Source organism: Chaetomium strumarium (assembly GCF_033439665.1).
Source record: "Chaetomium strumarium strain CBS 333.67 chromosome Unknown B0T15scaffold_3, whole genome shotgun sequence".
NCBI classification, from domain to species: domain Eukaryota; kingdom Fungi; phylum Ascomycota; class Sordariomycetes; order Sordariales; family Chaetomiaceae; genus Chaetomium; species Chaetomium strumarium.
Window position 1 is genome coordinate 4,289,145 of NW_026944431.1, and position 26,791 is coordinate 4,315,935.

The 26,791-nt window shown below is 52.7% G+C and overlaps 7 protein-coding genes across 7 annotated transcripts; 2 read left to right on the forward strand and 5 right to left on the reverse strand.

The window, feature by feature from the left end:
- Positions 1 to 18: 18 nt before the first annotated feature.
- Positions 19 to 1,383, forward strand: B0T15DRAFT_433391 (Chloroperoxidase). Its single transcript, XM_062865770.1, has 3 exons — positions 19 to 535; positions 590 to 1,135; positions 1,210 to 1,383. Exons 1-3 carry the CDS (start codon positions 439 to 441, stop codon positions 1,359 to 1,361), a joined length of 795 nt encoding a protein of 264 aa, XP_062723445.1. The 5' UTR covers positions 19 to 438; the 3' UTR covers positions 1,362 to 1,383.
- Positions 1,384 to 1,415: 32 nt separating this feature from the next.
- B0T15DRAFT_185404 (uncharacterized protein) lies at positions 1,416 to 2,822 on the reverse strand. Its single transcript, XM_062862368.1, has one exon. The coding sequence runs from the start codon at positions 2,448 to 2,450 to the stop codon at positions 1,470 to 1,472; it is 981 nt and encodes a 326-aa protein (XP_062723446.1). The 5' UTR covers positions 2,451 to 2,822; the 3' UTR covers positions 1,416 to 1,469.
- B0T15DRAFT_185390 (uncharacterized protein) lies at positions 2,772 to 4,277 on the forward strand. The gene has a single exon (XM_062862367.1). The coding sequence runs from the start codon at positions 3,044 to 3,046 to the stop codon at positions 4,058 to 4,060; it is 1,017 nt and encodes a 338-aa protein (XP_062723447.1). The 5' UTR covers positions 2,772 to 3,043; the 3' UTR covers positions 4,061 to 4,277.
- Positions 4,278 to 7,165: 2,888 nt separating this feature from the next.
- On the reverse strand, positions 7,166 to 9,178 carry B0T15DRAFT_394543 (FAD/NAD(P)-binding domain-containing protein; the record flags this gene model as incomplete). The annotated part of the gene is made up of 2 exons (XM_062864732.1): positions 7,166 to 8,744; positions 8,817 to 9,178. 2 exons carry the CDS (start codon positions 9,176 to 9,178, stop codon positions 7,166 to 7,168), a joined length of 1,941 nt encoding a protein of 646 aa, XP_062723448.1.
- Positions 9,179 to 10,663: 1,485 nt separating this feature from the next.
- B0T15DRAFT_185410 (kinase-like domain-containing protein) lies at positions 10,664 to 11,718 on the reverse strand. The gene is made up of 2 exons (XM_062862369.1): positions 10,888 to 11,718; positions 10,664 to 10,739 (listed from the first exon to the last, which is right to left on the reverse strand). The coding sequence occupies exon 1, from the start codon at positions 11,696 to 11,698 to the stop codon at positions 10,955 to 10,957; it is 744 nt and encodes a 247-aa protein (XP_062723449.1). The 5' UTR covers positions 11,699 to 11,718; the 3' UTR covers positions 10,664 to 10,739; positions 10,888 to 10,954.
- Positions 11,719 to 19,145: 7,427 nt separating this feature from the next.
- Positions 19,146 to 19,601, reverse strand: B0T15DRAFT_484726 (uncharacterized protein; the record flags this gene model as incomplete). The annotated part of the gene is made up of 2 exons (XM_062866240.1): positions 19,146 to 19,547; positions 19,581 to 19,601. 2 exons carry the CDS (start codon positions 19,599 to 19,601, stop codon positions 19,146 to 19,148), a joined length of 423 nt encoding a protein of 140 aa, XP_062723450.1.
- A 2,805-nt stretch (positions 19,602 to 22,406) lies between these two features.
- B0T15DRAFT_530788 (uncharacterized protein) lies at positions 22,407 to 23,247 on the reverse strand. Its single transcript, XM_062869195.1, has 2 exons — positions 22,772 to 23,247; positions 22,407 to 22,683 (listed from the first exon to the last, which is right to left on the reverse strand). The coding sequence occupies exons 1-2, from the start codon at positions 22,936 to 22,938 to the stop codon at positions 22,554 to 22,556; spliced, it is 297 nt and encodes a 98-aa protein (XP_062723451.1). The 5' UTR covers positions 22,939 to 23,247; the 3' UTR covers positions 22,407 to 22,553.
- Between the last annotated feature and the right edge of the window lie 3,544 nt (positions 23,248 to 26,791).

Below are 26,791 nucleotides of genomic sequence, written 5' to 3' on the forward strand. Positions count from 1 at the left end.
TAGAGCAGAGCAAGCTCCGCCTCAAGCATGCACGTCAGCATAGGCATATGCAGCCGCGTATTCGCTACAATCAGCCAAGCCAGATACGCTCGAGGCTGATCTCGACGTCCTGGGTTTCCGTCCACTTCAATTCCAAATACCCATCCTCAATTGACATCTTAGTCTCCAGCTTACATACATCATCGAGTTGATTGGGCAAGGCCTACGACATCCGTGGTTGCCGAGTGCCCAACAACGGCCATGCTTCGTTGATGGAGTTGAATACGCCTGGCGGCTTAGATCGGCAAAGACGAATACGCTCCACGGATCAGCGATCTCTTCCATGGACGGTGTATAAATATACCCGATGCCACGGCACAACTGATTCTCCTCGCGCATGCTTCAGACACTCACCCAGGCTCTCGCAGTTCTCGGCTCATCACCCAACCAATCGTCCTCATGAAGCTCAGTGTGTTTGTCGAGGCAGGTCTCCTAGGCCTTGCCGCCGCCTTGCGCGAGCCGAAAGGCCATGAATACCACCGGAACCCCCTCGATAGTGAGCCCGCCACTCCGGCCCTTTCACCTTTTTGCCACTGACCTAACATTCCAGGCCGATCCCCTTGCCCGGGTCTCAACGCGCTGGCAAACCACGGCTATCTCCCTCGTTCAGGATTGAACATCGACCTGGAGACGCTCCGCTATGCGATTGTGGCCGGGTTTAACTTCGAGCGCACCTCGCAGGACGGCGCCTTCAACATGGCCATTGCCTTCAACCTGTCGACGTCCGGGAACAGCTCGACCTTCCACCTGGACGATCTAAAGCTACACGACGCCATCGAATTCGACGGCTCGCTGTCCCGGAACGACTTCTACCTCGGGGACGACCTGCACTTTGACCCTGTCATCTGGCACACCGTCGCCGTGAACCTGGATCTTTACAGAACCGGGCCGTCCGAGAAGGATAAGTACGTCACCGTGGAGGTGGCGGCAAGGGCGGCCGCTGCACGCGCGAAGGCCGCCAAGGCCGCCAACAAACACTTCAATGCCTCGGCGGCCCAGATGGTGGGCAGTCCGGGCACGACGGCGCTGTACCTGACCACGCTGTGGGACGACGACGCAGGGGCGGCACCTAAGTCATGGATCAAGGCCCTCTTTGGTGGGTTTCCAATTTCTATGCTGCATATCATGTGTGTAGGCGGCCAGGATGCTGACACTAATACACTGAAACAGAAGAGGAGCGCATCCCCTTCCGCGAAGGATACAATCCTGCCACGCGCAAGCAGAAGACGGGGCAGGACATTGGCGACATGTTTGCGCGGGTTATGGCGGCGTACACGGATGTTTCGAAAGGCAGGCGAGGACTCAGATGGGGAAGTCACTAAAGGCACTCTGCGAGCTTCATGTTCGTTGCCAACGGTACCTTTGTCTGTTCCGTGTTTTTGGGTACCATAAATCACCAGTAGCTTCGTTCAATCTATAACCTCCCCCTCCTAGACAGTCGACGTCGTGCTCGCGGCCTGCGTCGCCGAGCTTGCCGTCGTGGAAACGCTCGCCGTCGAGGTCGGCACAACCGAACTGCTGCTCGTACCAGTACTCCCTCCCCCAGAGTGATCCTTCCCTATCACCACGGCCTGCACCACCTGCCCCAGGGTATTGAATATGATATTCACCAGGCTCCCCAGCGGATCATAGCGATACGTCTTCTGCGTCAGGCCATTCCCCACCTCCTTGACCGCGCCCGTGAAGGTCATGTTCTTCTCGTAGTTGCCCACAATACTGCTCACAACACCACCACCTCCCGCAACAACCTCCTGGACAATATTGCCCAGGTTATCAATCAAAAACCGCACCTCCTCCCCGCCACCACCACCGCCGACGATACTCCCCAATAAGCCATCCACGGCACCAACCACACCACCGACAATCTCGCCCACGTCGTTGAGCACGTTCACCAGCAGCGGGTTCAAATCGAGCGACGCCAGCGTGCGGTTGACCATCCGCGCGAGGTTGCCCAGCCGGATGACCAGGTCGAGCTCGGCGTCGACGTCGGCGATGGTGATGTTGACCTTGCTCACGGCGACCTGCACGCCCACGTTGAGCGACACCAGCCGCGCGATCTCGGCGTTCAGGTTGAGGTCGGCCCGCAGGTCGTCCACGTCCAGCTCGATCCGGCCGACGTGCAGCTCCGGTACGCGGAGGAGGACGTCGGGTGGGGAGGTGGAGGAGGGGGAGGTCCCCGTTGGTACTGGTGGTACCGATGATGAAGGCGGGAGACTACTACTGCCGTTGCCGTTTCCGGTGCTGGAGGGGGAAGTGGAAGGGGAGGAGGAGCTGGATGGTGGTGGTGGTGCTGTCGGCGCCGGCAAAGACGTTGTAGTGAGAGGGGCCGCTGACGAGCTCTGCGCTGCTGCTAAGGCGACGAGTAGCAGGAGGGCGAGGAGTCGAACGAGAGAGTTGGTGATGCCCCGCATTGTGGGCTGATTTCAAGAGTTGCGCGCGGTGAGAATCTCAGCAGAAGTGGCCGGAACGCAACTTGCACTACCCAGGATAGCTGCTAGGTATAAGAGCCGAGCTGGTGGCAACGGTCAACTCGCGTCGAAGCGATGCGGGAAGAGAACTCCCCTCATCTTAATAGCGCCAATTGTATTGTCCTTGTTTACCATGTTTTCTCCTCGATAGAACCTTGATCGCGGAACGTATTGTCCTATCCAAAAACCCGCGTTCCTGGAACATCCAGTCGGCGAGGGTCTTTATTATCCGAATGGTACCCTGCAAGTGGTGGTAATTTTATGCATCGGATTGTCAGGGGAACTGCCATGGCAGAGCCCCCGTCCATATGTGGTCCGTTAAGAATAACGTTACCACACAGATGGATGGTTGGCGCGCTCACAACACATGCATGAATGAATTGAGCTTGCCCATATGGACCTAGATCCCCGCGTCAGTGAGGTACTCACATGGCGGTCTCGAACTTGGACTCCCCTAGACTCCCATTTCATCGCTGCTATCTCGAATCCCAGAAGCTCACCGGCCTGAAAGTTTCAACTTCAGTCTTCAGCACACAATGAAGACCATCGCATCCTGGGCACTCGCCCTTCTACTGGTTACCTCCACATTGGCCGCAGATGGAGACGATGGCTACATCGGCTACCGTCTCGAGCACCGCGGCGATCCCGAGTCGGCCATCTACGAAACGGCCAACACTCCGCCCGGCGCGGTTCTTCCGCAGGAGCCCGACGTCTACCTCAACGCATCCGTCAGCGTCGGCCACATCGGCATCGAAGTGGACAACATCACGGCCAAGATCAACGTCGACGCGCAGGTGCTCAACCTGCTACGCTTCAACGCGGGCGTCGACGCGAGCATCGACCGGGTAAAGCTGACCATCGAGAACGTCAGCGCCAAAGTCGAGCTCGAGGCGCGGCTCGAGAACGTCGTGGCCATGGTCGACGACGTGCTCAGCAGCATCGACCTGAACCCGGCCATCGCCACGCTCGGGAAGGTCATCAACAACACTCTCGGGGATGTCGGTGACATCATTGGCGACAACCCCCCCAGTTCCAGTTCCAGTCCCAGTCCCAGTCCCAGCGCCACCAGCACCGATACTAGTAGTGATGCAACCACAACAACAACAATTGCAACTGCAGCAGGCAAACGGTCGGACCAGCAGCAGCAGCAACCGCGCGACTACAACCTCGAGCATAACATTCTGTACAGCATCAACGACTACACGGGCGCCCGGCACACCAACCGCATCCTCGCGCAGAACGGCGACATCGTCGACGAGTACCTCGACAACGACGGCACCGAGACGCGCCCGCCGCGGGTGGTCGGCAGCTACGCGACCGACATGTCCTTCACGGGCCACAACCGGACCGTCACCGTCGAGGGCGAGGCGGAGGATGGGTCGAGTGTAGTAACTGAGTTTGAGCTGCAGTATGTGTATGCGCCGTTCCCGGGCATCGAGGTCACCAGCTGGGTGTATGTGTCGGCTGCGGATGGGCGCGTGACTAGGACGCGGGTTATCTCCGAGGCGTTTGGTGGCGGGACGAGCACGGTTAGTAATGACGAGGATGAGTGAAGCTAGTAAGGTGTCTATGCTATGTATCTGTTCGTGAGAAATGGTTCGGATTTGTTAGATGGGTGGTGCTCGTTTGAACTTGGAAATATTGGACACGTTAGCGCGAAGAGCCCTATGCCGAAGGACGAGTTTGGAACAGCGGTTTCCCACACACCTTTCTCTCCGCGGGGTTGGGCCGAGCTGTTCTGAATGAACCTTACTACCGTGTCTGTGCCCAGAAAGACATTGGACAAGATGTGTCTGGATGGAATCGAACGACGACTGAAGTAAAGGCGGGAAGGGCAGGTTCAGTTGCAGCAGAACGTTGACGGAGACCCAGAAGCTGCTGGCGGAAGGGCGGACAACGAATTCGACCGGTCGCACTGTCGCATCGAGATCTCGAGGGCTGGAGGCAGTGTGAGGTGCTTGTTCAGATATTGTCGGCTGCGGTTGTCATGTTCATGGTGCAACGCCTTCCTGCACCAGCTGCGCGGCACATTCGACGTCCTCCCCAAGGACTTCGAGCAGCGGTGCCGTCTTCAGACGATACCGCCACGCACTACTCGAGCGTTGGCGCCCCGCACATTAAGCTTGACCAGGTGTCTCCAAATCAGCCGCCGTTGCCCGCCTACCAGTCGAGCGGGAAAGTGCCCAACGTGTTGCAACCGGAGGGAATGAGCGCCAGGCGGCCCGCAGTTTCGTCGAACACAGCTCCAAGGCTTGGATGAGCCAGCACCCACCCAACTATGCTCTCAACCGACCTACCCTACAGTCCTGCTTTCACTGCATAGGGAAGTAGAAGCAGGGAGCAGCGAGGAGTGTCGTCTCGGAGAATATCGCGACCATCCCTCCGTCCGAACCATACGTCCGACGCAAGGAGTCATATCCTGAAACTGGGCTGGTCGACGAAGAAGGTCTTGTTCCCTCACAATCACTATGGCATGAGGAGCTCCGGGTCTGCGGCCGGGCCTGCCGAACGGGGTTGCAGCTGGTCGAATAGATATGGTCGAAGAGAGCGTTCCGGGTGGGGAGACCGGCAACCCAACGCTGATTGAGAAGATCGTTGTCGATCGGCGAACCAGCCCGTCGTCATCCATTATGAGAACAATGCCCACGGCATTCGCGGTCTGTCGCTATGCAGCTATTCGGCATCGAACTCGCATCTCAATGCGTTTTCGAGACACCTCCTAGCGAGACTTCGCAATCAAGGGCTAAACATCTTGATATTCAAGAGGAAAATCGGAAACCATCTCGGCCGGTTCGACAAGGTTCAAGATGGCGAGCAGCCCGAGCACTGAGGATCACAACTTGGGGGACTCCACAGCTGCCGACCTCTCGCTGCCACCAGTGCGGATATGGCTGAATGCTATTGAATTACGGTGTGGTTGTTAGGATATTGTAAGAAGAAAATCGGGATGAGCCTAGGCAACCAGGGACGTGGCAACAAGTTCGGACCAAAACGACGAGCCACACAGCACGGAGCCAACACAGCGACTAAAAGGGGCAGTTCCTCCTTGGCTCTGCTCATAGAGAACACCGCCCAGCGAACGCATCTCGAACTTACAGCTCTTTGAAAACAGAACCACCAAAGGGGTATTACTGGCGACGGGAGAGCGAAGGGGGCTTTCAAGACCCTCACCGGCGCCCTGTTCCAGCGCCCGCCCCTTGTCTCGGCCGTCAAGCGTCAGCTGCGTATCCGCACCATCCAAGGAGACTTAGCGATGACTGCATGACAATTAGAACAAGAGGAAGGCAGCACTCTGAGAGTGAAACCGGGGGATCTGTTAGAGTGGTGTTCTGAGATTGTTTGCCGTTGACGCTTCAACTTGTCCATCATGTGGGACTAGTATGTATGGTCTTGAGGCAGGCCGGGGTTTCTCTTAGAGCGGTGTTCTGGGACATGTTTATGGTTGACGTTTGTCAATCATGTTGGACTATGTACGCCCTTGAGGTATGTGGGATTTCCTTTCAGAGTGGTTTTGTACGGCTTATTTGTTCAACAAGTCGTTGACGTTTGTCAATCATGTCGGACTACTCTACGAGCCCGCTGGCTCGCCGACTCGGTTGGACAAACACGGTTCCGGAGAGGTTGCGCAAGGCGGATCTCGCTTTGTCGCAGAAAAAGCGCCATTCAGTCGTAGAGACCACCCTGGGGACCAAGTATGTATCTTTTGTTCTTGACTGCTTTCTCATGCCGGGGGGTTTGCGGCGGCTAGAATCCTTCACTCTGTTTTCTTATGCCAACTGAATAACGCCGCATGTAACCTGTTACATCCCGAGTTATATCGTCTCCAACTCATACAGCCCATTGTGATTCAACCGACCACCATTACTCGTTGGCCTAGCCCCGTGGTGTGCCGCCGAACCATGCATCTCATGCCAAGCAGTTCCATGACCATCTAGCTCCTCCATCCCTGAGCTGTGCGTGACTGGGACAGACCACCCTGGTAACTCGGGCATGCCAGTGTCCCCCTGGCTTCGCAATTCCTCGAGCCATCCTGTCTGCTTCTTGGCTTGCCGGTGTGAAGTGAAAGCTCAAGCTAGCAGACCCACAACTAGCGCAACGCTGCAAATCATGCCAACACGGTGGCGGCTCCTGGGGGTTGAGGACGGGGGCTATGTGCTGAGGCAGAAGACGATTGCGCTGTATTATGCGGGGAGGAAGGGAGGTGCACCAAGCTATCTGCTTTGTCTTAGCTTGTAGGTTTAGGGACAGGGGAAAGAGGAGTTTGAGATGGATGCGTATGATGCGAGGGAGTCCTACGGGGAGGATCATTCCGGGGTGTTTGTCAATGTGACGGCGGGACTAACGCCGTATGCGGTGCCGTATTCCGAGCAAACGGCGAGACACCCGTGGTTGGTTATCAGGAGTACAAAGACGCTACCGTTGAAGGGAAGTGCTACGCCCACCATGAGGGCCAGAGTCAAGGCAAGGCATAACAAGAGGTTTTAGAGTGCTGATGCAATCAAGTGACCAACTTTTTCAGGCTATTGACAATCTGTCCTTTCCAAGCACATTGATCAGACAACTTTTTGAGATGATGATTCCTTCACCAGATATGATGGCCGCCGGTTTGGCTTGTTGACGGCTCGCATCACTTCCATACCATACCTTGCCATAGGTACTTACACGTATTGAAATTCGACACCAGAATCACGCCTAGTAGGCATGGACTTGGGCACCGCGTGCGGCGCCCCCGGCGGCGGCTCCGTGATCAGGGCCGTAACACCCGGGTGGACGATCTGCACGTCGAAGCTTTCGGTCTCTTTGGACGAGTAAACAAATATGGATTCTTTCAGCTCGCGCTTCCAGGTCATGCTCGTGCCCGATTTAATCTCCACCCGCTCGTCGTCGCTACACGCAAGCGGGTTCCAATGCGTGCTGGCCTTGCTGGATAGCGTCATGGTCACGTACACTGTGTCGCGGCACAGGTTGTGCACGACGATGGGCTGGTACCGGATATCCCTGGGAGGGACCAGGTGATCGGACAGGCGGAGAGAGAGGCCGGTCAGGGAGAGGGTTGGGTTCGCGGCGGGCGAGTAGGGGAAGATGGACAGGTCGCAGACATAGACGTTGTCCCAGCCGTATTGCAGCTTGAGGTTTGCGTCGAGAAGGCCGTCTTTTCCCTCCGCGTCGGGCATCGGGATGGAACCTAACTCGTGCGCCACACCGCCCGGGCCGAGCTCGCCGAGCTCAATATCCTGCTTGGTGACCTTGTCAATCATCGTGTAGTTGTCCATGCTGAACCTGTGTTGGACGAATTGGATGTCGAGAGTGGATGCAATCTTGTTCATCGCGTCGACAGCAAAGTTCTTCAGAATTTCCTTCTTCTCCTCCAGGTTGGGATCCTTGGCGTACCCAACCTTGATCCGTGTCCGGCCTTCCTCGTCAAGCTCAATCTTGTTATCGCGCGAGAGCTTCGAGGGCAAGATGTAGGCAATGATGAACTGCGGAAGTTCAGAGTCGGGGATGTTGCGCCGGGGTAAAAAGGAGGAGGCATCAAGTGAGATGTTGGCCAGCGCAGTAGTGTCATCGATTTGGACATCCCGGAAGCTGATGTTGGTCTGAAGCTTCACCCCACCGAGAAGACTCCTCAGGTTCATGTCCTTGTAGTAGAACGGTAGCGTCACGTAGAAGATGTGGTGGTCAGTGACGTGCCCAAAGTTGCGAGCAAATTCCTTCCCGAAGGTCTCCTCGATCGAGTCGCCGCGCATACTGCGCAACAGAACGGCCGGGCTCTCAACAGCTCCGGCACAGATGACTGCATTTTTGGTGTAGATGTTGTGCAAATTTCCTGACGAATCTTTAACAACCACGTGGGTGGCCGAACGTGTCGTGCCCGGCTTTGGTTTGGGCTCGAGGCGGAAGCCAGTCGAGTTGATGAGGATCTTGAACTTCCCATGGCCGCAGTGGTCGTCCATTGCCGCCTCGAGAAGACGGTCCACGGTACTAAACGCGCCCTCTGAGAAATCAAAGTTCCTCTCGTTGCTGAACTGGGAGGCCACCCGTCCCCATTCCCACTGAGTGGTCGGAAGTTTGTCATCACGGTGCCGAATATTGAGAATGTCCTTGAGCGCGCGGTGCAGCGGAAGAGTGCGTGAGTACGAAAGGTTCATACACTCCTCGGCTTTGCGCAAGTATGTCTTGGTCAGATTTTCATACACCTCATTGGGAAAGTGGTTCCGGAAGGTGTCGTCGTCTATTCTGCCACGATGGTCAGTGACTCGGTTGGTGAAGGTAGGTAGGTACCTTGGAAAAAGTAGGCTGTGAGCTCACCTAGGAGAAAAGAGGCCCCAAACGGTGCTGCGGCAACCCAGGCAGTACACCGGGCCACCCTTCCAGATCTTTCGCGTGTCGTCGTCCATCTCCCAGTTCTGCTTGAAGTGATTGTAGAACAGGTCGTTCATCTGGCCGTAGTTTCCGCGGCTCGTCGGGCGAGGCATATTGAGCGAATGCGTGGGGAAAAGTAGGTTGCCGCGCTCCACGACGAGGATCCTTTTGGTCCTCTTATCGGACTCCTCAACCAATGCATTGGCCGCCTCGAGGTTGAATATGGAGCGGGCGACGTAGGTAGTCGCCTGAGAACTGAAGCCGGCCGACACACGCCTATTCTTGTCGAGGAGGTCAGCAGCAAGCATGCCACCGCCGATGCCACTTCCAATGATGACGTAGTCGAACTTGTCATTTTTCGACTCTTCTGCTACATCCTTTGGAGTGAGGTTGAAGTAGGCTTTCTCGTAATTTGCAGCAGGTGCTCTTTTGAAATCCGAGGCCTCCTTGGGTGTCAGAACCACGACCCCGATGGGGTTGGCGAAGGCGGACTTGCCATCCGTCCTTTGTGTCCGGTACGACACTCCCTGGGCATCCTTGAAAATCCGTTTCTTGTACGTGTGAATGATGGAATCGTCGACGTAGACCTTATAGTCAGTGTCCTCGAGGCGAACGGCAATCGTGACATCAGTCCTGCTGAAGACTCCCTCCAACGGTTTGCGCTCTTCATCGTCCCATGTCCCGCCAGATGTGCGACTATTGAACACGATCTGATTCTCAGCGCGGCGGAAAGAGATATGGAGAAGCTCATCTTTCTCGGCACTGAGGATGTTGATATGCGTATTGTCGACCGGTCGGCCCTGTTGGTAGTACGTGGGTGAGTAGAAGATGATGAAGCTCCCGGCTTCGAAGACCTTGTCGAACCGTAGATCCTTGCCAAGGTGCAGATCTTTCTTTTCCTTTCCGAAGTCCATGACTGAGAGGAGAGCGGGTTCCGACTAAGAACGACTGGAAAAGTGTTTGAATTCCAGTTTGCTCTCTAAGTGGCACTGGCACGCCCCTCCTCGCCTATTAATCCGCGTCTGCAAACACTCAGAGCTTCAACCAGATGTCGGGGCCCGGAGTAAACTACCGTCCCAATGAGCTAAGAATTACGGAGTTTTGATTGCTGCATTCAATAGTTACGTCACTTGGTGATCATCTGCGGAGCTTTCGGTGCGAATAGAGGGGGGACCTACGCAATGTAGAATCAAACATAAATGATGGGTCGGTAAGTCGGAGCATAGGCTAGAAGCCGGTCGGTCCCAGCAAGAGCTAGATGTGCCTGTCGTATGGGTCTTCGGTGCTGGTCCCGCCGCCGTCCGGCTCCATGTCCCGCATACGGTCTCATACGGGCTACGTCTCCCGACGTCATGATTCTGGCGAAACTTCAACAGGAGGGGGGATGAAGACGGTTGAAGCTTATGGATCCTAGACGAATCATGATGCTTTCCGCGGCCGTTCAGTTGGGCACTACTGTATGTCCTGCATCCGATGAAACAAGGGTCGGGTCTCCGGATGCTGACTCTTCGATCGAAGACCCCACTATGCCATCAAAGACAAGATACCTAACAAATCGGGGGATCGTGGAGGAGGAGGAGGAGGGCAAGATCGAGCCATATGTTTCTGTTGTGGGAGTGGGTGTCCCACTACGGAAGCCTGAATCCACAAGTGGTCCATAACCCCAAATGTAACCCCCTTGTACTTCGTATAGCCGTAGCAATTGAACTATAGTCATTATAGCCATCGTAATTGGCCTAGCCGTTAACGTTGGGCTATAGCTATCATATCCAGGTACTATATATATACCAAAGCTTTCTACAATACGGCTGTGGCTGATGGGAGCGGCATTGGCCATAACAGAGCTTAAGCATGTAAGCAGTATATAGCCTGGGTGCAATGTGCTACGGTCAGCGTGACTGTATATACTGGTTTTCTGGTTATTTTACAAACTCAACCCTAGGTTTCCGTAGAGTACATATCTGCAAATGAACATGTGTTGCATGTGGGCTGGAACAAACCTAGTGTAAATACTTACAGTGACGAATCATTTTTGTGAAAACAGAAATTCACCAGCCAATGACCCGAAAAGCCAGGTCCTCAACTCAGCAAAGGCGTCGAGGTCGTTTCTTTTCTGAGGCGATCGTTACGTTGGGGTCGTGCCATCCGTAGGTCCTCTTAGTATCCGTGTTACGAAGTCCGTCCCCAACATGCCGGCAACTATCGAAGTCTATGATGACCCATGTACCGTCCTCCTCCAGCATGATGTTAGCTGGCGTGATGTCGTTATGGACGAGGCCAAGTGAATCAAGGTGCTGGATACCCCCCAGTATCCTGTCCAGCTGCGCCTTCATTTTATTGTTGACAAGCGGCCGTTCGCTGAGCAGGAAGTCAGATTTGTTCAAGTGTTGAGGATTGACTTTGTCAAGCAACGTCGAGACGTATTGCTTGAAACAGAGGCCTGACACTCGTCCTCGTGTTTCTTGGACACCATAGTAGAAGGCGAGATTCGGATGGCGATATTGTTTGAGCATTTCGCACGTCTCAACTTCGCGGAAGATTCGTTTCTCGAGGTCTGCTGTACCGGCATAGTCAAACAGACTTGGTCTTTTGACGTAACAGCTCCGCCCTGTCGCCACCGTCCAAGAGGGCTTCATCTCCGGCTCTCTGTCATCCGTTTCCAACATTTTTGACAGCGTCAAGCTGAGAGAAATCAGCAGGTGGCTGCTGCCGAATTTTCCACTTTCCGAAGTACAGGACGTCGTCGACTCGGACAATGCCTTGCACGCAGTCGATTCAAGTTTGCCGTCAACATGTTTAAATGCCTCACTAGACTTAATGATCTCCATATTATGAAATGGTCTAGAACGTGGTGTGTTTGGGGAAGAGGAAAATACGCTAGAGAGATGCTCGGTTGAACCAGCGCTTAATGTCCGCAACGCCTTCGTCCAATTACAATGTGCCACGAATGCCGTGTCCTCTCACCACACTGGAGGAAGCAGTGTTCAACGGCCGTGGCGGTCTTGCCTAGTCTCATGTTGGGTGCACGCCGGCAACCCGGTGATGCGTCTCGGGCCGAGAGGAACCACATTTCGAGTACGTGGAGGCCGAAGAAGAAGAGCCGGCCCAGCCGGTACCGTGTCAGGCCGTTGACGGGCCGATCGAACCTGGCCAGGGCGAATTACCTACACCTGGCCTCCAGACCACCAGAGCGACACAGTAGGGCCATGCGTGCAACAACACCACATCCGGCCGTTTCTTCTATGTCCCAAACAGAGTACAGACCTGAAGCGACCTGGTTGTCATGAGGTCCACGGGCAGCCCAACAATGGTCGGCTACTATGTAGACTAGCCAACACAAGGATTCGGGTAGTTCAGTTGGGCCGATGCGGTGGCAAGGGTGCTATAGCCTCACGATGTTGCTAGTGCGAGCGACGAATATGTACTGCTTCGTTCCGAATATCGACCTACCTACATGTACTACAGTATCAAATACTTAGTCGGTAGCATGGGATCGTCGTCCATTCTGCATAAAGCACGGCGGGAAAGGTGCGGTTTTGCAAGGCTGTATAACCCGTAATATAGGCTTGCAACTATAGATCTTATACGATACGCCATAGCCCATTTACCAAATGCAATTGTCATGAGCCAACCATGTATGGCGGCCGGGTGGGGCGAGACCTCGGGACCCCGGGCCAATAGCCGTCAGGGACGGCAGGATCACCAAGATCAATCGGGAATTGGTGATCCCGGTGAGCGGCTCACCTACGATCACCGGGCCGAGGTGATCACTGGTGATCCAGGTACGAAGGTACCTGGGGGAGGAAGCTGTATATAGTTCCACCATTCCGTCACTCATTCAGATAGCTAGCTTCCTCAGTGCGCAATACAAACAGTAGCCTTCACCTGCTGTGCAGACATTGCGACCTGCATTGTTGCGAACCCTTTGGCTTCACCGAGACCTACAGTCCGACCAGCAGATACCTTCGACCGGCGAACCCTTTCAGAGGCAGGACTGCCTGTGGTTTCGTCACACTTCGCGTGCGTTGGTCCTGTCAACGTGCGTCGCCGTGGTTGGGGCGTCTCTAGCGTTCAAACACAACTCCCCCAAGGCCAATATAGCGAGAGCGATCGCCTTCTGAGCAGGCTGATCACTTTCTAAGAGTGACACAATGTTGCTGAAAGTAAGCTCGTCGGGCCTGAGCAGGGGGCATAGCGGCGGGATATACTTCCGAAATCAAGAGAGGCGCGACGGCGGGGACCAAGGAGCCGACGAGGGTGTGCCTGGGCCTGACAATGGCGTGTTGTCGCCGGGGGGGGTTTTACATGGCTCTCTCAGCTGACTGCGTCGCTTGTTGGAGGAAGTCTGCGTCCCAGCCGCTGATGAGACCTTCTTTCCCACCTCCGGCACCGCCGTAGCTATAACTTGGCGTTGGTGACAGGAGAGAGGGCGATATTGGCCATCCCTTGACCTTCCGAGAATTGGAAGGAGTACTAATGGGATGCAGAACTCGAAGGACCTGAGCTGTGGTTTCAGGTTTCCCGCGTTACAGCATTCCTTTACTAGGTCCATCTCTGTCGACGGCCTTTGGTAGGGGTACTTGCCATACGGGCATTCGATGGTGTGATTACCTACGCGACGCACGCGGGCATATCCAGACCTAACCCAGACCGAGCACGGCGGACCCGGTCAATGCCATGCGCCGCCTCCAGCACCATTCACTTACCCCGCGGAACCCAGCATCGTAGCCCCTTCGCGGTGGACCTCCTAGCCACGACGGGCCGTGGAACACACCCATTGTCCTTAAATCAGTAGCTCGCCTACTAAGCAGATAACGTATCTTATAAGCGAGTCGTACATATAAGCGAGTCGTACATATAAGCGAGTCGTACATATAAGCGAGTCGTACATATAAGCGAGTCGTACATATAAGCGAGTCGTACATATAAGCGAGTCGTACAGTTTCCACTACTCTACAACAACTATCCTCAATTACAACACAACAACACTAGGAACTAACTATAATTACATCAGAAACACTAGAATCAGACGATTCTGCAGCCTCCTGGCAAGTGCGTACATTATGGCCAGGCTTGCCACACACACCACAACACCGAACCTTTCTACGAGCCCCTCCTGCACTACCACTATCCGGCTGCGTTTCTTGTGCCACCTCCCCAACCACGGCCTTCAGGTCCAGTAGATCCTTTGCATCTTGCACTGTAAGTGATCCTCCAAGCTGCACGCGTGTTCTTTTGGCTCTCCGGCGCTTGCTTAGTACCTCGTTGGCCTTGCGGAGTAAAGAGACCTCTGACTATAGGAGGGCCACCTGGTGCATTATAGCTATTATACCCTTGGTAAGTTGATCTACAGCACCTAATATTGAAGTTGGAGAGCTGTTTTAATAATTGGCAATGCAAGTCTTGATAAGAGTTGACTGCGATTCGGCTTCTCAGGGGTTATATGGTGTCTAGAAGACCCAAGACTCTATAGTGCCAGGCTGCGAATTCGAGGGTATTGGCGTACGGAGCCTGATATCCAGCTTGGAAAGCACCCTTTCTAAATTATACAGCACTAGGCCAGACCCTATAAAACCACCCTGGACATTTCTCTCTATTATAGAGATAAAGAAGGCCTTACAGAAGCTATAGAGGAACTCGAGCTTGCTTATATGGTTGATATACATCCGTATCAAGTACTCGATCTGGCGACCGTACGCCTGCTTTAGCGGCCCAAAGCAGCCGATATCGAGTGACTAGAGTTTATAGGAAGAATGCGGAGGCATATAGAGTATAATAATGTTATTCTGCTAGTAGTAGAGCTCAAATTCGGTCGAGTAGTGACTCTTGTGGCCGTCGAGGATCAATAACCGGTATTTGCCCTTTATCCAGGGTGCCATATAGTAGTCGAAGTGCTTGATCCAATCTAGACCTACTGCATTAGTAGTCCAGCCATTATCAGTAGTTGCAATATGCTAGGTAAGTGGTAGGTTGTACTCCTAGTACCAGTTACTCTAGTAGTACTATACAGCTAAGATGATGAATAGAGGGATAATCTAGCTAAGGGCATTGACTCTCTGGATCACAGTCGCCTACTCCTAATTACTAGGCTAAGCTAGTTTTGCCTTGCTACGCCTATCTGAGGTTATAACCACTATACCCGCAAAGATAACACCCATTATAAACCCAGTCTCATCAAAGTTATAGACATTGTCATCGACAATCCTATATTTAGCCCTAGTATTCTATATAAATGCAAACCACTCGCTGATAACCTATGAATCCTCGTATTTAGCTCTCTAGTAGTCGTACATGCATATATATTATATATAGAGCTCTAGCTGGCGTTTGACAAAGTTATAAGCCCAGCGTTTGCCGACAAGGGGCGCGTTGCGTTCGCGTAATAGGTGGTTGGCTATATCTTCCACACCACTTAATCTAGGTAGGAATACGCATATAGATAGCTCAGTTATATACTGAACTATTGACTTCTCTTCTAGATCTATAAGCTTACGCGAGTTGGCTAGAACATCGCGTCTTGTAGCACGTCCCTTGCGCCGGTGGCGAATCGTTGCTTCTGGAACGTTATATAGCTTGGCTACTGCCCGGATACTGAGATTCTCGCTCTGTTTGATAGCTTCGAGGGCTAAAAGAAGCCTGGCTTCTTTTGAGAGGCTACACATAGCTTGTTGTGGTAGTATTTGGTGGAAAAGTTTAGAGGAGGCGCGTTGCACTGAAAGTGCGTCGCTCGCTTATCTGCGTCGCTCGCTTATCATGTACGTTATAGCTTACACTAGGTTTTATATTACGCTATTGCTAATCTCTACTCTCACAGGTCCTATAAAAGGTAATAGTATTTCTAGTTTTAATAGCGAATATCTCCAGTATTAATATAGTTAAGATCGTTTATATTATCCCCAGAATTGTTGCTGGTATTAATATTAATAATTAGTATTATATAAATGGATTTAGGGCAGTAGCTGTACTTATACCCGGATTTATAGAGCCAGTTAAGCTTAATATTATCCTTGTCTGAGGCTATAATATTAGATATATTAACTCCTTTACTTTCAAGTAGAAAGGGTAGAACCTATCCCGTATTAGTATAGCTATAAAGAGTAGGTAGGCAAAAGCTATAGATGTACGAAAATTTATAAAGAGAAGCTATATTCGCAGTAAGATCTTCACCCTAGATATAGTGTGACGAAACTATAAGCAGTCCTGCCTCTGAAAGGGTTCGCCGGTCGAAGGTATCTGCTGGTCGGACTATAGGTCTCGGTAAAGCCAAAGGGTTCACAACAATGCAAGTCGCAATGTCTGCACAGTAATATAGGGCTACCTTACTGCTTGTAATTGCTCACTGGAGAACTCCCAGAGTCCTCCAGAACGAATGCTATATACTAGCTATTTCCATGTGGACGCTCGCGCTCGCCGTCGTCCATGGGCGTCCATGGTCGCTGGTGCTCGCCAGCGTCCTCGAGCGTCCACACGGACGCTCCTGGACGCTGTCGTCCATCGGCGTCCATGTGGGGCATCCCACTGCCTTGTGCTCTTTGATTGGTAACCCCATCGCCTGCATGGCCCCACTAGGTCGGGTTATATGGTTGGTTCGTAACATATAGCCCTCCTCCCCTAGTTTAGGTAGACTAGTGGGGTGTCACGGTGACTGTCATTGCAGGCTAGGCTCAAGGCTCTGGTGGGCAACTGACTGCGTTGCAAGAATATTGAACTTGCAGGAGGAAAGGAATCCTCGAAGACTGCAAGGTGCTGCGAAGTCTAAAATATAGGATGTGGGGCATATGCCCAGATGTGGAAGGTGGGGCACCAACCAGGTTGACCAATCAAATGGCCTGTGCCATGGTACGGTGGGTTCCACCGTCACAGAGGGCCAAGATAATTTGGCTTTCATTATTTTTCTGAGGTACGCTAGGTTGTGGGGGAAGTGGGTGTAGAAGTGAAATATCGCATTAGTGTAGTTTAGTGTAACTTTCACATGTATGTAACTTTCGCTATACACCTACGTTACAACTTCATCTCCGTTTTTCAGCCTTGTACCCGCATAGTTTCCGACTAGACTTCCGTACTGTTTTCCAACTCCATTTCCCAATAGTTATTGTTCCCCCCAGACAAGATGCTACCCGTTCGCCTCTAGACGATATTGGTATCCTCGAAAGACAAGCAAGCCAGGGGCACCTGCCTGTGCCAAGCAAAGCCCCACCTTTTTACATTACTGTCACTATGTCCCAGACTTTCACCGGCATCGTCGGGTCAGCAGGCAACGTCTATACCGTCCAACGCCACAATAACGCCCAAACCGGTCTGTTTAGCGGCTGCTTCGCCGTGCAGCAGGTAGGCGCCATGCTCAAAGACGATAAGCCCTCAAACATCTGGGCGAGCGAGAACTTCGAGGTTATGAACCCGGAAGTTGCGTGCAACTAGGCGGCATTCCCAGCCACCGTGAAAACAAGCCAGAAGGCCGGCAGCACCAAGCAGGCGCAAACCTGGCGGCGGTCTATGTCATCCTGAGTCTGACCACCGCAAGCGCTTTGGTCGATTTCCCGCCTTCCCGACACTGTGCACTTACCGCAGATGTATAGCAGGTGAGGCGTTTTGGGTGCATTGGGGGAAGTTGCTTTCGATTTCGAGGCGAGTAAGCTCGGGCCTGGTGGTGAACGAGCCAAGAACCTGGTGGCCATTTGCCATTTATATCAATCGCCTTCCCGCGATACGTCACGTCTCCACGAACATCTCGAAAGACCAGCTGCACCGGGGCCGAGTATGCGTCACGATGTCTTGGCATAATCTCCATCCTTAGGGTGTGCGCCCGAAACAAAATCCCTACGGCATAAGTCCCGGGGTCCGTAGGTTTATCTTAGTGCACGGTGCACGGTGGTGCGTCCCTACCAACCAAGCACCATCAACATCGCCAGCATCCACTTTTGACTCTTACCTCGCTTTGTTTCCTATCCCACCCGTCACAAGTTCCTGGGGATTGAGATCGGTGGTCTAGAAGCGAGACCGGAGTTCCGGAGAGGTCTGGGCCCTTATGTGGGCCTCGGCAAACCTCAGCCACGTCTCTGCGGCAGGATCTCGAATAATAAAAGACCTTGAACAGTCACAACGAATCTCATGATGTTCGCGTCATACCTACATGGACAAGTTTACCCGGGGCAGAAAAGAACGAATCGTAGAGTTCTGGGCCCTTATGTAGGCCTCGACAAACCTCAGCTACGTCTCTGCGGCAGAATCGCGAATAATGAAAGACCTTGTAACAGCCACAACGAATCTCATGATGTTCGCGTCATACCTACATGGACTAGTTTACCCGGGGCAGAAAAGAACGAATCGGACATGTATTGAGGAGACTCGCGGCGGGCAAGACTTGGACGACAGGGACCCATGAACGCGCATTGAGATTGTACACTAATCTGTGAGGAGGGCTTTTCCATTACTACAGGATTTATATAAAGGACCATTCCAGAGAGTCTGAGAGGGTGACGACGCTTACACGTCCAGGCAAATCTACCACTTTTCGTTCTCAACAATCTTCACCCCAAATATCGCCAGAATGATGCTTTTTATCGCCGTTTTCCCCGTCTTTGTTGGAATCTTAGCTGCTAGTCCTGTGAAGCCCCCCAAGCTAATGGAACGCCAATGCGCATGCTATTGTGACGGCGAGCTCTACCAGCCCAGCGTGGAAGACTGCGCATATTATGGCGGTTGTGAGGCATGCTGTGAATACATTGTAAGTGCTTACTACCCAGCCTCTTAGGTATAAGTGGTTGTTAGAATACTGATGTAACTGGTACGTCTAGGGCGTAAGTGGTGTCATTATATAGAAGCATTTCATCTCTAGTACTATACTGATGCTGCATCTACACGCTAGTGCTAGGATAGTCCACGCGTATCTGGTTTATATGCCTCGGAGATGACACGAAGAAAAAGGAATATGACGTGATTTGGGATTCTTATCTCAGGAGGGCGGAGAGTGAGAATGAGTGGCTAGGTGCAGTTAGTGTCCGTTATCTATTGGGTATCATCGAGATTGAGACTGCTGTGATATTTCGAGTGCTTGTTCTGTTCCTCAACTATCTGTAGTTGGTTTGTACTTTGGAAACCCATCACTTGATATTCCTTACCATAGAATTGAGGCCATATCCTATAGGAATGCGATCTCGAAGCCGTACCCATTGATTGCTAGTTTCCTTGGGCTTCCACTATAATACAACGATATCTGCACCGACGGCCTATAAGGAATCACTACCAGTGCCCAATAAGTACGGTAGAGCCTCGTCTCTAAATGACACGATGATAAGTCCTTTGCATGCACAGATCCTTACAAAACAAATCACCGCTCTGGCGCACCCACGTCTCATAGTAGTGACCACCGCCCGTCTCATGCGGTCCAGTCCCTCCCCCCTTTAGTGCATCGTTGTACACTACCGTAAACACCGCCTTTACCTCGTTCGGACCGACCAACTCAAACTCCCCGGGGCCAGTGAGATGGATGACCTGCAAGTCGGCGAGCGCCTTCTCAAAAAAGGCCACCCACGACTCGAGCGAGTACCACTTGTAAGGGATCGCCCCGTCCGGCGTGGAGATGACTTTGCCATCTATATCGACGAAAGTGAAGGTCGCGTCTGGCACGAAGATGGTGTCGAACTTGTTCCACTGCTTGGTGTCGGCGAAACGCGTATACTACGCCTTTTTGGAGCGGATGCGCTCCGCGACGTCTGGCGGGGGAGTAGTCATTCTGTGTCTAAGCAGAGATGGTATATTGTTGGTTTGTATGTCCAGCAGAATGTATAGGTATAAGGGATGGTAGCAGAAGAAGTCTGGCGGCCTGTAACGTTATGGTGTAGGTGCTATATAGTCTGAAGAAGTCCCGGGAAGAGAGGAGACCTCTTGTGCTTACAATATCCACCTATATCTACCCCCGGGCAGTTCCCATGCAACTGAAGGCAATTTGAAGCAATCCAGAAGGTTATAAACTGACAGACGGTCAGGAGAACACAGTTGCGTTACCCGTCGGGGTTATACTACGCTGTACTGGACTATATTATACGGCCGGACGGCCGAGCGCACACGCCTTCCTGTTCGCCCGTAGCCGCTTGCAAAACTAGTCGAGGGAGCAGCCGATGCATTGCTACTGCATGCTGACAATGCACATCGCCGCCTGCTCGCCGATCCGCTTCGCCTGGGCGACACGCCGGATCTCTTTGATGACCTCTAGCCGTAGGGAATACCACTGCAGCTCGCTCTGCCGCCCTGCGCGCCACCGGCTGCCCCATCTGCTGTCGAGCGCGGCGATAGCCGGTTGGCCTCGAAGGCCGACTGTCCACTCGCGCCACAGGCCCTCTACCGTCTTGACTGCCCGGCACATGCGATACCAGGGCGGCTGCAACTCCGGCTCCGGCGCGTCGTATGTCCCCGCCGGTCAGGGCTTGACATACGGCTATTGTCGATGCTAGATTGGGCGGACGCGCATCGGCTCTTTCCCCCTCCTTCTGCTAACCCTCCCTCTGCTGACGGTAGGACCGCCACCGCGGCCGCCTAAAGCCCCGAAACTAAGAAGATCTGAAGCTGCGAGGACTGGGCCTCTCTGAGCCGCGTTTCGGCTGCTCGGACCTCGGTCTCAAATGCGGTTTTAAGCTCGGCCGCTCTGGCCTCATTGCATGAGTCGATAGACTTCAAGTAGTCGGCTAAGACCGGCATCGCCTGGACAAGGACGGCTAGCTGACTTGGCTGCTCCTCCTCCTGTACGAAGGCTAAGACCCGCCGCGCGAATGGCTGGTACGCCTCGTGCTAAAAGACCGGGTGGTTCTATACTGGGCTGTTGAGGAACTGCTGCATTAGGAGGACCGAGTCTTGTAGGACTACCTCGCCTAAGTAGAAAAGCAGGTTCATTAGGCCCATCGCCGCAAGGTCGTTCACCTGGTCGGACCTAGGGCCAATCCGGTCCTTCCAGCGATCCAACCCAGACCAGATCATCGGAAGCAGGGCCTCTGGTGGCGCGATCCCGGCGCGGCGGATCTCGAAACACCCCATCTGCGAAGGATGGCCAGCCATCGTACGTATTAACTTACAGGGCAATGCGTTGAGGTAACAGCCGACCATCTGCTCCTGCTTCCAACGGCCGGCGCGGCGGATCTGGTCCTCGCTAACGCCTTTCAGCTCAGCTATCTTCGCCCCTGAGCTACGGCCAACGTGCGTCTTCTTTTGCGAGGTAACGTCGGCGTAGCCGAAGGCGTTGACGACCCAGTGTCTTTGCGAGTAGTAAGAAAGGGCCGCCGTCCGATCAGCGTATAGTTTTAGAGCCGCCTCTCTTAATTAAAGTAAATAAGATATAGCAATCTAAGGTAGTATTACGGTAGCGTTTCTCTATATACCCTATTATAATAAAGGTTAGCTTAGGAAATATAAGAATATATTGGGAAAACAAGAGGAGACCTATAAAGGCGTTAGCACTAAAGATATAGGATAACCTATAGGTCTTTTGGGACGAAAGACTTAGAGAGAGGGTATCGTATTATAAACCAACCATATATAGCGGCCGGGTAGGGCGCGACCCTGGAACTCTAGGCCAATAGCCGTCAGGGACGGTAGGATCACCAAGGTCAATCGGGAGCTGGTGATCCCAGTAAGCGGCTCACCTACGATCACCGGGCCGAGGTGATCGTTGGTAATCTAGGTACGAAGGTACCTAGGAGAGGAAGCTATATATAGTTCTACCATTCTGTCACTTATTTAGATAGCTAGCTTCCTTAGTAAGCAATTTCAATCAGTAGCCTTACCTAGGATGACTGGGCACTATTAAGAGCTTGGGAGGCTAGATGGAAGACCCAAGTCTAGGGACAGCCAACTAGGCTAGCTGATGAAGGCCTACCAACAGTCCTCTTTACGAACCGGAGCCTACGGAAACACCAAGGCCTTACAAAGGCCAAGAGCTCCCTACTAGTACAGGCTCGTACAGGAGCTATAGGCCTATAGGACTTTCTTTTCAAACAAAAGGCCCGTAACTAGCCCACCCTCTATTGCGAATGCGGAGAAGCCTGAGAGACAGCGGAGCATCTCGTGATTTGGTGCTCTATACCACCTATACCAAGAACCTGGCCTAGACAACTAATACGCACCCACCGGGATCTTAGCCTTGTTTTACAGGGCCTAGGCTACCGGAACCGAAGACTTCTGAAGAAGATATTGGGTTGGCTGATGAACTCGGGCCGGCTAGGGGAATATAGGCTCGCTCGGAACCTTGATGAGGAACTAGAAGCTAGGGAGCCCGGCTAGCCATACCCGTGGCCACGGCTTAGCCGGGCTAGTACCCTACTAGCCGTTGGCCTAAGGCCTTCCCAAGGCCTTTTTCCTTTACTTGCAGCAGCGTGTATCACTGGAACTATGTCTTTCCTATTACTTCCGACAAAGGTTTTCACCCAGCCTAAACGGTACGGTTTTTCCTTTGTATATAGCAGTAGAGGGTCCGGCGCGCCTTGTAAATAGCGAGGCATAGCGGAGTAGGAGAATATATATATCAGTAGCCTTACCTACTATATAGGCATTGCGATTTGTATTGTTGTGAACCTTTTGGCTTTACCGAGACCTATAGCACGACCAGATTACCTTCGACCGGCGAACCCTTTCAGAGGCAGGACTGCCTGGTTTCGTCACACCTCCTTCTTAAAATACACAGCAAACTCCTCTTCCTTATTGTATATCTCGGTTGTATTTCTGCCAATTGCGGAAAGCCTTCCACCTCGCCAATTGTTTGTAGAAAACGTCCCCTTCGGGTATGCTTGGAGTTAGATAGAGCTGCCATGGCACATCTCGCAATATTCTTCGGGCTTGTTCAGCACCTCCTCTAGAAGACTAATGGGATAGAGCGGCCGGCCGCCACCCGTGGGAAGGAGGGGGAGAAGACATACTCGGTCCAGGTGTCCCATATTCTATCGCGCTCCGCCTTCGTGCCCAGAGCAACGAAGGGCTTCTTATTGCCCTCCTCCTCGATGGCACTAGCCGTATAAGCCTGGAGGAGCGCATTAACTCTACCCTGGCCCGTCTCAGAGAAGCGCGACTGTCGTGGTACCGTCATCGTGAGTCGAGGAGAGCGTTAGGAGTAGGAAGAACGACGGGAAGGTAAGGGAGAAGGGAGTCCTGGAATTTAGGGGGAAAAACGGGAGGTCACAATAGCATGAGCGAGCCTGGCCAGCACCGAGGCTCGAGGATTGGCCGCAGTTGGTTCGCGTCCCCGAACCGGGAACGGGATCCTGGCGCTGAAAATGCACCGCCATCGCGAATCCGCGGGGTGCGTGCTCAACGGCTCAATGGGGTGTGAACGAAGTAGAATGGGCGACGCCTTCCGGCCTCCGTCGCCGACGCCGTTTGGGGCCGTTACGGAGCCGGCCCCGGTCCGGGAACGCAAACGCGTTCCTCGGCCGGTAAAGCCTCTGGCGAGTGTTGGTCCGTGCTTGCTGAGTCATCAATTGCAACTGTGCGAAAGGCAAGATTTTGCCTGAATAGTAGCAGGTATGGCTCCGCTTGCTGGAGAGAATCCAGATTTCTTATCCATTGAAGCTTCTTTCGCATTCTGCGCGGGGCAGTCGTGGTTACAGTGTTTATAACCCTGACTGCCCCCTAGTTTGTAGATCCCTAGTGTTGCCGACCTCTCGGCACTGCGCCCCTACGTATATTGCCTTGCATATAGTGCCTGCTCCTCCCAATCGCCTTTTCTTGCTCTATATACTTCTACTCCAATATAATCTTCGTTACTAAGAAAAGTTAGTTAATATACTATAACGTACATGATAAGCGAGCGACGCAGATAAGCGAGCGACGCACTTTCAGTGCGACGCGCCTCCTCTAAACCTTTCCACCAAATACCACCGCAACAAGCTATGCGTAGCCCCTCAAAAGAAGCCAGGCTTCTTTTAGCCCTCGAAGCTATCAAACAGAGCGAGAATCTCAGTATCCGGGCGGTAGCCAAGCTATACAACGTTCCAGAAGCAACGATTCGCCACCGGCGCAAAGGACGTGCTGCAAGACGCAATGTTCTAGCCAACTCGTATAAGCTCACGGATCTAGAAGAGAAGTCAATAGTTCAGTATATAACTGAGCTATCTATACGCGTATTCCTACCTAGATTAAGTGGTATAGAAGATATGGCCAACCACCTACTATGCAAACGCAATACGCCCCCTGTCGGCAAACGCTAGGCTTATAACTTTGTCAAACGCCAGCTAGAGCTCCGTATATAGTATATACGCAAGTACGACTACTAGAGGGCTAAATACGAGGATCCATAGGTTATCAGCGAATGGTTTGCACTTGTATAGAATACTAGGGCTAAATATGGGATTGTTGATGACGATATCTACAACTTTGATAAGACTGGGTTTATAATGGGTATTATCTTCGCGGGTATGGTGGTTATAACCTCGGATGGGCGTGGCAAGGTAAAACTAGCTTAGCCTAGTAATCGGGAGTAGGCGACTATAATCTAGGGAGTCAACGCCCTTGGCTGGGTTATCCCTCCGTTCATCATCCTAGCCGCATAGTACTACTAGAGTAACTGGTACCGGGAGTACAACCTACCACTTACCTGGCGTATTGCAACCACCGATAATGGCTGGACTACCAATGTAGTAGGTCCGGATTGGATCAAGCACTTCGATTACTATATAGCACCTCGAACAAAGGGCATATACCGGTTGTTGATCCTCGACGGCCACAAGAGCTACCACTCAACCGAATTTGAGCTCTACTACAAGGAGAATAACATTGTCATACTCTGTATGCCTCTATACTCTTCCTATAGGCTCCAGCCTCTCGATGTTGGCTGCTTTAGGCCACTTAAGCAGGCATATAGTCGCCAGATCAAGGGCTTAATACGTATGCATATCAACCATATTAGCAAGCTTAAGTTCCTCTATACCTTCTGAGAAGCTTTCTTTGCTTCTATAATAGAGAAGAACGTATAGGGTAGCTTTGCAGAGACTGGCCTTATGCCATTCGACCTAGAGCGGGTACTTTCTAAGCTAGATATAAAGCTTCGTACGCCAACACCCCCAATCTCACGGCCCAGCACTGTGCAACCCTAGGTCTTCCAGACACTATATAATGCACGAGAAGCTGACGTACAGTCAACGCTCATCAAGACTCGCATTGCGAACCATCAAAATAGCTCCCCAACTTCAATGTTGGATGCTGTAGACCAGCTTGCCAAGGGTACGATGGCTGTAATGCACCAGGTGGCCCTCCTTCGGTCAGAGGTCTCTTCGCTTTGCAAGGCCAATGAGGCACTAAGCAAGCGCCGGTGTGCCAAGAAAACACGTATGCAGCTTGGAGGTTTACTTACTGTGCAAGATGCAAAGGATCTACTAGATCAGAACGCCGTAGGTGGGGAGGCAATGCAGGAAACGCAGCCGGATGGTAGCGGTTTAGGGGGGGCTCGAACGAAGGTTCGATGCTGTGGGGTATGCGGCAGGCCTGGCCATAATGCTCGCACTTGCCAGGAGGCTGTAGAATCATCTGATTCATCTATTTCTGATGTAATTGTAGTTGGTTGCTAGCGTTGTTATATTATAATTGAGGATAGTTGCTGTAGGGTGGTAGAAAGTGCGTCGCTCGCTTATCTGCGTCGCTCGCTTATCATATACGTTATAAAGAGAAGAGGAAATAACTTACGACATGACGCTATATTAGAACCATTATATAAATATATATATTCTCCTACTCTGCTATGCCTAGCTATTTACAAGGCGCGCCGGACCCTCTACTGCTATGTACAAAGAAAAAACCGTACCATTCAGGCCGGGTGAAAACCTTCATCAAAAATAATAGGAAAGACATGGTTCCAGTGATACACGCTGCTGCAAGTAAAGAAAAAGGCCTTGGGAAGGCCTTGGGCTAACGGCTAGTAGGGTGCTAGCCCAGCTAAGCCGTGGCCACGGGTGTGGTTAGCCGAGCTCCCTGGCTTCCAGTTCCTGATATAGGTTCTGGGCGAGCCTGTATTCCCCTAGCCGGCCCGAGTTCATCAGCCAACCCAGTACCTTCTTCAGAAGTCTTCGGTTCCAGTAGCCTAGGCCCTGTAAAACAAGGCTAAGGTCCCGGTGGGTGCGTATTAGTTGCCTAGGCCAGATTCTTGGTATAAGTGGTATAGAGCACCAAACCACTAGGTGCTCTACTGTCTCCCGGCCTTCCCCGCATTCGCAATAGGGGGTAGGCTGGTTACAGGCCTTTTGTTTAAAAAGAAAGTCCCGTAGGCCTATAGCCTCCGTACGGGCCTATACTAGTAGGGAGCTCTTGGCCTTTATAAGGCCTTGGTGTTTCCGTAGGCCTTGGTTTGTGAAGAGGACTGTTGGTAGGCCTTCGTCGGCTAGCCTGGTTGGCTGTCCCTGGACCTGGGTTTTCCACCTGGCCTCCTAAGCTCTTAATAATGCCCAGTCATCCTGGGTCTTGGCCAATGGTGGGCCCAAGGCTTTAGCCTGGGCGTTCCATTCGGCCACTACAGCCGAGGCCTTTTCGACGTCTGTTGGCTTTCCTGGGCTCCGGGGCCGGCCCCGTAGCCTCTGGAACCTTCGTTGGAGCCTGTTGCAAGCCCCTTGGATGATTTCCTTTGGTGGGCGTCTCGGGGCCTCTGGGCCTAGCCCGGCCTGTAGGGTAGGCTCGTTGAGCCGGCCTTCAAAGTCGGCCAGCCTCTTGTTAAGGTAGAGGTCTAGGGGAGGGATCCAAGTTTCCGTCTCGAGGTTCCGTATAGGGGTGGCCTTGTAGGCTCCGGTTACGATGCGTAGGCTTCGGTTCTGGGCCTTTGCTAGGTCCCTGGCTAGGCCTTGTGGTGGGACCGTTATATAAATAACTATAACGTACATGATAAGCGAGTGACCCAGACAAGCGAGTGACCCACTTCCTACACGACGCGACATCTTTGCACTCAATAACAAAATTTC

Bases quoted from the DNA above. Each gene is read 5' to 3' on its own strand.
- B0T15DRAFT_185404 (XM_062862368.1), bottom strand. From the start codon at position 2,450: ATGCGGGGCATCACCAACTCTCTCGTTCGACTCCTCGCCCTCCTGCTA.
- B0T15DRAFT_433391 (XM_062865770.1), top strand. From the start codon at position 439: ATGAAGCTCAGTGTGTTTGTCGAGGCAGGTCTCCTAGGCCTTGCCGCC. The intron at 536-589 runs GTGAGCCCGCCA...CTAACATTCCAG, and splicing joins CCACCGGAACCCCCTCGATA to GCCGATCCCCTTGCCCGGGT. The intron at 1,136-1,209 runs GTGGGTTTCCAA...ACACTGAAACAG, and splicing joins ATGGATCAAGGCCCTCTTTG to AAGAGGAGCGCATCCCCTTC.
- B0T15DRAFT_185390 (XM_062862367.1), top strand. From the start codon at position 3,044: ATGAAGACCATCGCATCCTGGGCACTCGCCCTTCTACTGGTTACCTCC.
- B0T15DRAFT_185410 (XM_062862369.1), bottom strand. From the start codon at position 11,698: ATGGAGATCATTAAGTCTAGTGAGGCATTTAAACATGTTGACGGCAAA.
- B0T15DRAFT_530788 (XM_062869195.1), bottom strand. From the start codon at position 22,938: ATGACGGTACCACGACAGTCGCGCTTCTCTGAGACGGGCCAGGGTAGA. The intron at 22,684-22,771 runs GTATGTCTTCTC...ACAAGCCCGAAG, and splicing joins ATATGGGACACCTGGACCGA to AATATTGCGAGATGTGCCAT.